The sequence below is a fragment of the Notolabrus celidotus genome, chromosome 4 (assembly GCF_009762535.1).
Source record: "Notolabrus celidotus isolate fNotCel1 chromosome 4, fNotCel1.pri, whole genome shotgun sequence".
NCBI lineage: Eukaryota > Metazoa > Chordata > Actinopteri > Labriformes > Labridae > Notolabrus > Notolabrus celidotus.
In genome coordinates, this window is record NC_048275.1 from 8,132,160 (window position 1) to 8,145,708 (window position 13,549).

Consider the following 13,549-nt stretch of genomic DNA (forward strand, 5'->3'; position numbering starts at 1 on the left):
TTGATTTAATGTCTGGGGCCAGTGTTTAGAAGAATGACCTTGCTATTTAAAGAATTAAGTGTGTGATGCTGAAAATGGATACTGTTAAAAGGATCAGCTTTTAGGTTAAATTCAATTTACAGAGTATGATCAGTAGATGCCTGTGATAGTTGCACTGTGCTCCATTGTTCAGACTGTAAATGATAGCTGATTGACAGTACTGTAGCTACTATACTATACTATTCTTATTGTAATTTTAAACCTTTTACAATATTATGTGTATTCTGGTAACATACACTGCAGTGTGTTACCATTAATTAGCTTTTTAAACTGCAAATTATGTCTGAAAATAAGGATTCTGTTAACTTGTGTTTTATCTAATAAGACAAAAGTTTCCCCTTTAATCGAAACACATTTTCCATCTTTGTTTTCACCAACTTTTTACCATTAACCCTGACAGTGACCTCTGCTGTCTTCAGCTGTAGTGAACTAAAGATTGATTGTTTCTCTCCTGTAGTACCAGAAAGTTTAGATTGGATTAGCAGTATCACTATGGTAGTTTTTAGAGTTCAAGACCTAGGCTGTTTTTGGAAACCGCCTGCAGCTCACTACCTACAAATGTAGTATGCAGTAAGTGCTGCACACTGCTTACTGCGGTTGAAGGAAGTATGTAGAATGACTTTTCTGTTGGATCTGTTTAAGATAAGATATTACTTTATTGATCCCAAGGGGAAATTCGGTGGTTGCAGCAACCCAGACAGAAGTACAATCGAGAATAAGTTTCAAATAAAATAATTAAAAATGAAAATAGATAAATAAAGATAGAATACAAATTTAGATATCTACAAATGTTACTAATGGTTTAAATAGTGGTAATTACAGGAAGTATAAAAAAATGATTCAGTAGTGACAGGTTGACATGGTGTGATTATGGTTTGGTTATGACATATTAGCAATATAATAAATAAATATGGGTATATAATATGACTCTAAGTTGTAGTAAACAATAACATGTAATATATATAACATAATAGGATATAACACAGTTAATTATATAACATACTGTAATATGCATGTGCAATATTTCAGAAAGCGGAAGTAAAAACGGCCAAGCTGATAGCAAAACTGCTTCTTCAGCATCACTTATAATTTAAAAAGTTAAGAAGTGGTTTATATAGAATTTAATGGTTTTCACAGCACCTAAACACAGAGTGCCCCCCCTTATATTCAGAGAATAAAAGAAGAAGCATTAGCACTGTGCATTGTGGGAAACAGCACGCAAGGAAGACTGGTCTGATGCAGACTGAGAAATTTACCTGAATCAGCAAATCTAGGTAGTTTTGGCATATTGCAGATTTTGCTACAAACTGAATTTTGGCCAAATCAGTACGTACTACTAGTATAGTAGGCAGTTTCAAAAGCAGCCTTAGACTTGGTGTCCATGTGTTCATACCTTACTGTTATTTAAACTGTATGAGGAGCTGTTTTTGTTACCCCACCATGGTGAATTGTCTGTAAACTGATTAACAGGAGAATAGTAGGAACATAGAGACTCTTAAAGGAAAGTTTAAATGCCCTTGTAAGTGTTTTAACTTATTAATATTAAAACAATATTTCAAAACAACTTTCCTATATGAAATATGTTGCTTGCCCTTTTCCTTTCTACCACAGGTTTTCCCGCTGGATTATATCCTGATCACAGTCATCACCATGTACTTCGTGGTCACATCCATGGCTGGCATTCGCAACATGGGCATCTGGTTCTTCTGGATAAGGGTGAGCAAAAAACCCCACTACCATTCTTTCTTTTAAAATTTCCAACCACACTTTTCGTTTCTCATCCTGATGTTCTTTTTTTCAGCTGTACAAGATCAGACCCAAGAAAACTCGCCCTCAGGCGCTCCTCTTCCTCTGTATGATTCTTCTCCTGATTGTCCTTCATACCAGTTACATGATCTACAGCCTGGCTCCACAATACGTCATGTATGGCAGCCAGAAATATCTCGCACAGGTGAGGAGAAAGATCTGTACATGTCTGAGTATTTCTCAGTTTTCTGTCTTTTGCTGAGGAGAGCTGCCGCTGAAGATTGAGCCGTAATGATGGCCAGTCAGCAGGTTCAAACCACCAGGGTCTACTCAGGTGTAGGCAGCGGGGTGGACTCTACGGGCCGGCAGAGGGGCTTTTAGACTCTTGTTCTTTTTGGATTCTGTCTATTTGTATTAGACTGTTTGGCTATTACAGTGTGGATCTGTTGTTTTGACAGTCTACCCTCCGTGTCATCTGATGTGGTCTCCCTCTCTGACTCTGTGTGGGTGTGTGCAGAGAGTTTAGATGCAACATTGTGTCTATGCTTTGTCTCAAAAATCTTTCAAACATGCATGATTAAAATAAAACCAGGTGTTGTTTTGTGCTGGAACATCCATTTTTTTAAATGAGAGAAAATAACCTTTACAAACAGCTCTATTTGTCTCACAGGAGAAAAGTGTCTCATTCTCTGGATGTGTGTTTTCACTGCAGCTATGATCTCTGTGTCTCATTTACACCAGCATCTCTTGTTCAGTGTAGACTTTATAAAGTGGATATTTTGACTTGTTTGAGTACATTTCTCAATCTAACACAATTTGTTGTTGTCTTTTATGATCTTTAGAGTCAATTTATCCTTCAAATGAGAGTAAATTACCGCTTAATTCTTTGTTGTTTGAGTTTATTGTGAACTTTAAAGTCTAGATTGAAGTTCTGATGTTGACACTGTTCTTTTTTTAAATGTATCCACAGACAAACATTCCTCCAAAGTCACAAACTGTTTATAGAAAGGAAGTCGTATGTAGTGTATCTTTTCTAAACATACACCTGCCCCTTGTGTTTTTGATTTCGTCAGACGCCCTCAGCAGGCCCTGCATCTGGGAACGCTACTGTCGGCACCACAAGGACCTGTGATGCAGACGCGCCCGAGGGTAAGTCTGTCATCTCTGCGAGGCACAGTGAGGTAGCATACGTCCAATAGTGAGACATTGGAAGAACTTACAAAACATCATCAAAGATTTATCCTTCACAAGTCGGGGTCTGAAGTAGAATAAAAGGAAGGGCAGTGTCGAACACATCCAGAACACTGTTCAGTAATCTTTGTCACCGTTTGTTGTTCATTAGAGGGAATCATACCAAGGACAAACAGTACTGATGGCCTCAAGCTGTCTTAGTGTCAGGGCTTGTTATAGTAAATAAGCTTTGAAAAAACAATATGTGAGTTCACATCATACAGTGACAGTAATCACACAGAGATTTATTCATTTGTTAAATGCTCAGGTAAGGCTGTTGTAGGTGACAGAGCACATATCATGTAATTCTCATAGTGCTTCACAGAGTCCTATCCATCTACTGAAAGCTATCTCTGTCTGCCTAGTGGCTATCTATCTACTTATGATATCTGCATTCATCCTCTACCTTGAGATACTTTCTCTATCTGACAACCTTCTCTCTATAATTTATCTCAGTTTAAGTCTTATTCGGACTTCCTTCAGACTTTTAGATGCATAAAGAAATGCATTTTTTTTTTAACTCTTACAGTATGCTTGTTTATGTAAGCAGAGATATTTGCAATTCATTCTGATTAGAGAAGATACAGAGCTGCGGTGCAATTAGAGGAGCTAATGAGTATTAATAGGTTGCACAGTATGTAACAAGGAAAATGGGGATGTTCATGTGAGAACACTTAACAAGGAGATGTTACTTACTTTTAACAAATAGTAAGCACATTATGTATTTAATAGAGAAAAACAAGTCTCAGAAATTCATCTCCTGGCTGTGCCTGTCTAACAAAATCTTACAAATGTTGAATCAAAGTGAGGATTAAAGGATGGTAGAGATATTTGCGCTTCATATTTTCTCTATGGGACAATGTATGTTATGTTATATTTCAGTTTAGGTGATGAAAGTTTATTTTTAATGCTTAAAGTTTTGTTATACTCCTTCTATAGCAGGATCTCATATAGATTTGTGTGAAATATGGCGAGGCTGTCTTTATTCCAAAGTTTCTTTATTGTTTTTTTATGCACAAACAGACAAACAATAGGTTTTGTGACATGTAATAGTTGGAACAGAGTTCTGTGGATGATGTTATAAAACACAATAACAAAAACACCCTTAAGATCCCACCAGCCCCATAACATTGATCACTTCACACACATCTCACACCCATACCGACATTAACAAGGGGTAAACAGACAAAACAATTACAAAAAAGCAATATCATTTAAATACATTAGGGAGAGCAAGATCACACAGCACGTTGATTAATACTTGAAAAGAGGCTTGTATGATGTGGAAGTCACTCCAATCTTCAGAGGCAGAGGTAGAGTGACGAGGCTGTCTTTGCATGGAAACGAAAACAGATATTTTTGGAAATCATATCTTAAAGGGATAGTTCAGCTTTTTTTATACTGGGGTTGTACCATGCAGCAACCTCCGGTCTCAGAATATGAAGCCCATGCGGAAGTGTTATAAACTGCAATTCATTGAGAATCCGCTTGAGGCTGGCTGCAGAAACACTGGAAACCACATACACACCCATTCAAAAAAGACGATCTTTGCAGCAGAAATAAACATGTTTACAGCCTGGTTCAAAAAACGGCTTGGCTCTGGCTCTACATAGCTAATCTCTCTATCAGCACACACTGTATGGGGGGGTGAATTTTTTTCTAATGCGACGGTTCAGAGGATATTAAGATCATGAGTTTTTGCCCAAATAAGGACATGACTGACTTGACTGACAGGCAGGCACACATAGCTGTTGGCTAGGAGGCTCAAACCCCGCCTCTTTATGTCACACTTTTTTGGATGAGTTCAGGATTTCCAATATGTCTCCTGCCGACGATTGGCTTCAAAACAGCGCTCAGGAACAGATGTGTGACGTCACGGATACTGCGTCCATTATTTATATAGTCTATGGGTTGTACTCACAGGGGATGCAGGTCAGCTCCACCCTTTTTTGTTGAGAGGCTGGATGAAGAACTGACACAGCAGATAGGCCATCGACCTCTGCAGATGAGGCAAATTTTACCATGCCACTTAGCTAATTGCAAGAAAGTCAAACCCAAGCATTGATGTCTTAGGAAGTTTGCAATCTATTTAGAATCTTTCATAGCTATATTTTGTCATCAGAAATAAATTTGTTTTAGCTCTATTTTCAAACACAACACATTCCTGTTCCTCAGCCTGCAGCACTCTGATCAGCTGATGACATCTATGATGAATGAGTCAACTTGTATTTTGCCAAGAACAATGATATACTCAGAGTTCTGACATCAGGACATCTCAAAACTAGCATCAAAAATATCCCTTTAAATGGCACCCAACGCCCAGAATTCCTGGGGAAAATTAAGTGCTTTTTTTTTTTTTTTACAACCACACACTGAGATCATCTGTATGTGATGACTTTGCTTATATTCTCCTGATGGAATGCATTAATACATCAATGTTATTCCAACCCTCTTACAATATTAATCCACTTACTCACACACTCACAGACGCACACCCACACCAATGCAAACTAGGGGCGTGAACGCATCACTAAACTGTCATGTGGACAGAAGGAACCAGGGATCGAATCACTTAACCCTGTAATTAGTGGACCTGCTGCGACACAGCAGCCCACTTCTTTCTATTCACCTTGAAAATGACAAAGCAGCCTTGATTTATGTGTTACTTTGGGAGGAGTCTCACTCTTCACGTGTATCTTCAGCTATGTTATCAGCCATGATATTGACAATAGTGTGTCATTTCCCTTTGAAAAAGTTCCTTGTATTGCCTTCAATTGCCAGTCAGAGGTTTGGACCTGTTGTGTCAGGAGATTTTTGGGATGACAATGAGGTGTGTATCTGAATACAGCGAAGATGTTAGAGATAGCGATTATTGACTTGGTTTTCATGAATAATTTTCTGTTCATCCAACAGTACTAAAAATGCATTGAGACAGGGGGAGACAGGCAGAAAATAGAAAGATAAAGCCGTGGCAGGAGAGTAACTGTGAAGATCAAAGGCAAGATATTATTTGTTTACAATAATCTGATCTGTAGGCGCATACTTTTAGTTTCTCTTCTATCTGTGGGTTGGATAAACTGTTATTTGGGGGGGGGAGAAAATAGGCTTTACCCAAATTAATTGGCTGGTGGCAGCCTTGGATAACCTTTAAAGTTGATGTTGAGTCACTTTGGACTTCATCAAAGAGGCTGCTGCTGCTGCTTGCAGTCGCACCAGTCATAATGATAGTACAGGAGGAGGTGGCAATCTGTTGTTTTGAGATGTGCAAAAGATATTGCCGCATTGTATCTAAGGTTCAATGCACAGAGTGTGACATAAGCCTCAATCCTTACCTCTGTAATGCATATTCAAAGCCACGTACTATGACACACCATTTGTCATGGGACACTGAGTATTTCCCTCTGAAAATGTGGTGCTGTACTGTATGCCTCATTGCAGCAGTGTTGTCTCTGGATAGTATCTCTTCCAGCCCACACACAGAGGATGTGATATCATTTGAGGACAGATAGTGTCTGAAGTTTTTGTTTCAGACTCTCAGGACCTCACAGATATTTGTCGAGATAACTACAGTGCCAAATGATCTTGTTTTCCATCGTATAATTTAAAGATTTTTTTCACTTTATGCTGCAAATAATCATATGTAAATGAGCAAGAAGGCTATGAAGAAGCAGTCAGTCACTTTCCAGATTTTGGTTTAGTCTAGTTTCTACCTATTACCAATATCTATCCAATGTATCTTTCTACTTATCTATCTCTCTATCCGTCTGAACCAACCAACATGAAGAGAATAAACCAACATGAAGAGAATATTAAAGTATATGTTGTGGAAACCCCTAAATGTCTCATATGGAAACCACACCGGACAGACATTTTTATTTTATTTATTTAACCTTTATTTAACCAGATGAGTCCCATTGAGATCAAGACCTCGTTTACAAGGGCGACCTGGCCAAGAGGTCAGCAGCACACGTCAAAATAAATAGCACAACTCAACAACATGGAGCATATGTACAGACAGTATGTAGAAGCAATCAATAATTTAAAAGTGCAACTTATTTTCAAGTAAAGTGCAATTTGTGATTACAAAATGGTAAAACATGGTGTATAAAAGATGACACAGAACCAACAAAACAAATCAGACAACAAGAAAAATATCCTTTTTTAAAGTTATATTTTTGGGGCTTTAGCCTTTATAAGATAGGACAGCTGAAGAGAGACAGGAGATGTGGGGAGTGGAGAGTGGGGGAGGACATGCAGGGGTGATGGTCGCGTCCAGGAGTCGAGCCGACGACCTCTGCAACAAGGACTGTAGCCTCTGTATGTGGGCCGCTTAGACCACTAGGCCACCAGCTCCCCCCAAGAAAAGTTTTTAAAAGATGAAAACCAGCATCTTTTTTTGTTCCCATGCACTAGGGCTGAACAATATTAAGTTTGACCTTTCCAATCTCTTTAAAAACTTCAATCATACTTTGAATTACTTGAGACTTTATGAGTACTTTTGCTGACACCTACATGTGATGGTAACAACAAGGGGAGAGAGCACAGGTGGAGGGACATGTCTCTTCATGAACTTTACAAAGAAACACACCTGTCTTACTTAAATGTCATCACCTATTTTGGATATGTTATATTTAATGTGTGAAACTAGTCCTGTAATATTAACTCTCATAAAACCAAAGCTCACCGTCTTGTCCTGCATTTGATTCTCTTGACACCACCCATATGTGTGCTGCAGGGGTAGAAGTAAAGGTAAAGGTAAAAGGATGAGGTGCCGCTTAAAGCTAGTTGACACTGTCTTAAGATTAGTCCCACATCACTGTGTGTGTGTGTGTGTGTGTGTGTGCTTGGAGCATCATGCAGTGATATCTGTGACAGGCGTGCACGTCAACGTTTTACAGTCGTGACACACACAGACTCTGCATGCACCTTGGTTAATTCTTTGAGTGTTTAACTGGGGGCTTCACTTGTGTGACAGACTTTCTGTAGATTAGTTATAGAAAACAAATACCAGTGGAGTTTTGGTCTTACATCAAACAGCATAAAAAGTGTCAGCCTGACGTGTTTCAGGTCGTATGATTGACGTCACACATCCTGCGATGTGACTGTTGCTCTAACAGAAATTCTCAGTCTTGTTGTTGACAGTCTGGTTTGCTTTTAGAGGTCTTAAAGAAACTTCTGTGTTAATTTGAATCTGTTTCATAACTAGTTGAAACTCTTCACAGGAGCTTTAGCATGATTCATGATTACATGAGCTACATACTGGATCTAAAAGAACCAGCAGTGATAAGCGTCTTTGGTCCGGCCTTAAGTAATGGGTTGAGTTAATGGTTTGTCTCTATAGTGGGCTCATACGACGTGGAGGCGCTCATTATCTAATGTCTTTGACATTTGAAAGAAGTGAGCATCTGCAGGTTCTATACTTATATATGTGAAACCTTTCACAAAAGGCAGTAAATGCTTAAGGGTTGCTCTTTTCATGGCTGTGATGTATGTTGAGATATCTTAACACATGGACAATCCAGACAGATCCAATTAGCTCTTCTTAAACACAAAAAAAGCAGAAGTAAGAGCATCAGGAGCTTCTAGATTATTCCTTTTTATTTTTAAATATTAAAACCTTTCTCCCTGTGCTCCCCATGCTGTATGATGACAATAAACAATAAAGTCAGCTGCAGAATTTGTTTAAAGTTAAGTTCAACACAAATGTTTTGCCAAGTGCAGCAAAAAGAACATTGTGATCACTTTTAGTAACACTTCCTCATGGATTAATAAGAGTGAATTTAATTAAAGCAGCTATATTTACACAGGACAGTGATGCAAATGCAGCCAACATACAGTAATTACATAAACTATATCCCATAATGCTCTTGTTTACATAACAAGACAGTGAGAGCTGTGTTAATAAATCGGATTTTCTTTGTTTGTTTGGTTGTTTGTTCCTCTCAAACAAATCATTGCTCCTGTTCACACAACTCTCATCATGACACCACATAACACATGCAGACCTGACTATGCATCACTTTGTCAGGTTGTGTTCTGCAGATTGTAAGCTAAGCTGTATTTACTATTTATTTATTGATTTGTTTGTTTGTTTACTGTCTAGAAGGGAAAATGAAAAGCTGATGAAAATGAGCTGTGTTATATTTGTAGTGTAAAATCAAACATAACGTTACTTGGTCAGAAAATAATCTCTCTCAGTTTGTTTTTGCCCAAGTCGCACTTTTATAAAAGATATGGTTTGATCGTATACACTGACATATTGGCTCCTTAAGTGCTGGTATAGCTATGGACTGTGTTGCCCATGACACCAGGACAGAAGCCAGAAGTATTTTTACTTTTGCTTTTGACCAGTTTAGGGAAACTGATCCTATTTTGGCCTCTTGGAAACGCTTTCATAACAGCCGTTGTACCTCCCACCATGAAGAGGAGGAAGTATCAAGCAGAGACAGCACATGCAACTGAGAGAGAGAATACAATCAAAAGCTTATCGACCGATGTACTGCAGGAAGTAACAGGTGAATAACTTCATTTGTGCCATGAGGGAGTGCAACTCTTTCTTCCCAAATTTACATAATGTGGAGAGAGTACCTCATGAACCCTGCAGCGGTTAAGAGCTAAGAGAGAGTGATGGCTGTAGAGGACTAAATGGCTGTGTGCCAGTCAGCCAGCCAACCAGCTCTAAATAAATGTACTTCACTCGTCTGTGCTTTTAGATCATGTTTCTACTATTCTTCTTCCTTTCATCTGCAAAGTCATGATGACTAATCAGACCTGATATTAAAGATACAAGCTGCTGATGATTTGCTCATAGTAAGAAGAAAACACTGCTGTTCTGGCATTTCTGGCATCATGACACTCATGACGCTTCATTGCTGGAATGCATGTGTTGCTATCGCCCAAAATAAATGGGACCACTTGATTTGTGATGGTTTTAATTTAATGGAATTTGCATCGTCTGGAAGTCTTTCAAATTTGATCATCATTAAAGACAGTTCAACACAAGGATGCATAAGATTTGTATCATTAGATTTGCTTGACTGATAAATAACTCCAGTCAAACACATGAGCATATCATTTTTTATCATGTTCATTTGTTATTGACTCAGATTGTTGATATATTTGTATAAATTCTAGCCAAAATGTCTCATTACACCTATATAACATATTCACTTAACAAGTCCTGATCTCTTATCCTCCTCTATCCCTTTTTCCAACCACAACTTGGTCGTAGCGGATGTGTGTCTAACATGAGTCTGGTCCTGCTCGAGGTTTCTGCCTGTTAAAGGAAGTTTGTCCTTGCCACTGTAACTTACTAAATTTCGCAAAGTGCTCTGCTCATGGTGGATTAAGAAGAGATCAGACTGAGTCCTGTCTGTAAGATGGGACTGGATCTTATCCTGTCTTGATGTTGGGTCTTTGTTAATAATATAACATAGAGTACGGTCTAGACCTGCTCTGTTTGTAAAGAGTCTTGAGAAAACATTTGTTGTGATTTTAGGGATACACAAATAAAGATTGATGGATGGATGGATGGATGGATGGATGGATGGATAGATGGATGGATGGATGGATGGATGGATGGATGGATGGATGGATGGATGGATTGATTGATTGATTGATTGATTGATTGATTGATTGATTGATTGATTGATTGATTGATTGATTGATTGAGTGAGTGAGTGAGTGAGTGAGTGAGTGAGTGAGTGAGTGAGTGAGTGAGTGAGTGAGTGAGTGAGTGAGTGAGTGAGTGAGTGAGTGAGGGATGGATGGATGGATGGATGGATGGATGGATGGATGGATTGGTGGATGGATGGATGGATGGATGGATGGATGGATGGATGGATCGATCGATCGATCGATTGAGATCTAAACATTATTTCAAGATATTTAAAGACCACAATAAGGTCAGAAATGCTTGTAAGGAGTAACAACATCAAGCAAACTGCTAGCCAAGTTTGCGTGGTAAGTTTCTTGAAATGTGATGTCATTCATTTCGAGTAGCTTTCTGTTTGTTGCATCAGCAGATATTTTTAGTCATTACAAGGAAGTCAGGCCTTGTTGTTGCCTTTTCATACATTGATATAAGAGTTATCTCCAGACATGTCAGGTGAATGTGTCTTATATTAAGTGCACTGACATATTTTGATTAGAATATAACAAATACACTTTCACTGGGACTTGAGTTTTTGCAGTGTTTCATTGTTGAGTCCATGGTGTTGTTAAAAATAATGACTCTTCCAACTACTGCTCAACTTCATCTGACAATATCCATAAAGACATTCTCTCACCAAGATCCTAAAAACTTATTTTGTAGACCTCAGTTACATAATGTAACAGAGGACTGTATATCTTGGTGTTCAACTGATAGTTGTACTTTAGTAACTCAGGATTGTTTTGCAGCAGCATTGAATCCAGCAGTGAACTTTACCTGTGTGTTTTGCTAGAACAGATATACTGTAGTGTACTTCATACCTTGTCTCTTGGGGGGAATGGGATGTTACTGTGGTACGACAAAAAGATTCAAACATGGCTATGAATTGACATCCGTATATTCTCTGTATTTCAGGCTTCTCTGTAGGTTTACAAAAATAAGAATAGGAATATGCTGCGGATGAAAAATGGCACCAATAGTACAAAAGGCTCTGACAGGGCATCACTTTGTAATAACCTTTAGTGTGACACTGGATCATAAGACAGCAGCAGAAGAAGAAGAAGAGAGTCAGAGTCAAGCTGGTGACTGATTGGCCGGTCGGTCACGGTGGTGTAATGACACTAACATCTTGTGAGCAGGTACTCTGTGTCAAGCTCTCCATTATCTACTCTAAGGTCATTACAGGACCATTACTCATTTACTCGGCGTAATGGAAGTGGATCCAGAGGAATTAGTTGCCATGGTCTCAGAAACCTGAAATCTGAAGTCTTCCTTTGTAGGTGATTCAACATCCAGTTTAAAGGGATTTCAAAGAAAGGGAACATTTGTGTATTTATTAAAAGCTCTGATCTGAATACTGCGTAGTATTTATAATGCTTTTCTCAATTTAGCTTCTAATTAAGTTAGTTTACGATGAAGAAAAGTTTGTGTAAGTACATTTCATTTTACATCTATACTTATTCTCTCTAAAGACTCAAGCTTGAACCCTTCCTGCCCTTAATCTGTCCTTGTTTGCTTCTGTTCAGTCACTTTCCTTGGAGGTCTTTGAGGTCATGTGGAGGACTTTAGATGAATGTCAGTCGAGTCACAAACCTGTGCCACAGGAGTCAACACAACAGTAATCATGCTATTGGGCTAGATGAAAGTCTTTTCATTTGTAGTACTATTTTGTATGATGAACTTGGTGCCCTTAGAAAGATCCAGATCCCCCAGCAGTGGTTGGTCCATCAGAGGCAGTAGGCAGAAGCAGTGAACTTTTTGAACTATTTGTACTACCTTTTATTAATCTTGGGACCCATGAGCTGTCGTCTGACAATGATTTAGCCTCTGAAGTTCACTTTTTAGACATTTCCGTGCAACCATTGGTTAGCAATGAAGGAGCTACAGCCAAGACTTTATCTTCTGCTGCTTTTTTTTTTACTGTCAAGTGATTAGGTATTTGGACCAAAGAAGCAAAGCTTGCACCATCAGCTATGTCTACAAAATAATCAAAGTCATTTCTCATTGGATGTTTATGAAGGTGGGATATCTAAGCATGTTTTTTTTCTACAACACATTTGTGCATCAAGTGGAAATTTTCAATCTTAAATGGTTGTCACAGACCCGCGTTACTTCAACCCTGTAAATCTGATCCAGAATCTGATCCTGACGGAGAGGCGCCTGCAGCAGTACCTTTCTGAACCATTGGTCACAGATTTTGTGTTTCTTGTCGTTTTATTTATCAGTATGTTGATGTGTGTCTTGGTACACAGCTACGAACATGTAGCTATGTGGCTATGCTAACTAGCGCTAGCACTTTTCCATGAAAAATAAAAATCATCCACTAGATCTTCAAATCTGCAGACGTGGGGAGTAAAACCGACCTTTGTGTTTATTAAGACAGCCTACAACTAGCATGCCTCCCTCCTAAGCTCCTTGTTGGCACACGTGTGCAGGTAATGAAAAACAGAGGAGGGGTTGAGTTGTATTTTATACAGTCTATGGGCTGAACAAGCTCCGAGCTCTGACTCCGTTACAGACCGGATGGTGTTGTGACGTAACAAAAACACGGAAGTCTGAAACGGCTCGTTTCACACACATTTACAGAAAGGTGGAAAATTCAGAACAGGGGCAGAATGGATTTTTTTCATTTCCGGGGGGTTTGTAGACAGGGACACATATTTCAGGTAGAGAACCATTAAAAAGTCGATTTTGCATGATATGTCACCTTTAAAGAACACATTATGTATTGATTGCCATCGGGACATAAAGATCATTTTAACCAGTATAACAAAAAGTGTATCTAAATCTGACTACCAACCCCAGCTTTAAAGCCCCCGTCCATGTGGTGTAAATATTTAAGTTGAATCTGTAAATAGATATTGCTATAGTGACAACAAAACT

At 38.7% G+C, this 13,549-nt stretch overlaps 1 protein-coding gene across 1 annotated transcript in view; it reads left to right on the forward strand.

The window, feature by feature from the left end:
- lmbrd1 (LMBR1 domain containing 1) overlaps window positions 1-13,549 on the forward strand; it is a 104,668-nt gene that overhangs the window by 71,173 nt on the left and 19,946 nt on the right. The window contains exons 12-14 of the mRNA XM_034682403.1: window positions 1,651-1,755; window positions 1,841-1,990; window positions 2,859-2,934. Of these exons, the coding sequence (XP_034538294.1) occupies window positions 1,651-1,755; window positions 1,841-1,990; window positions 2,859-2,934 (331 nt within the window). The remainder of the gene's footprint in view (window positions 1-1,650; window positions 1,756-1,840; window positions 1,991-2,858; window positions 2,935-13,549) is intronic.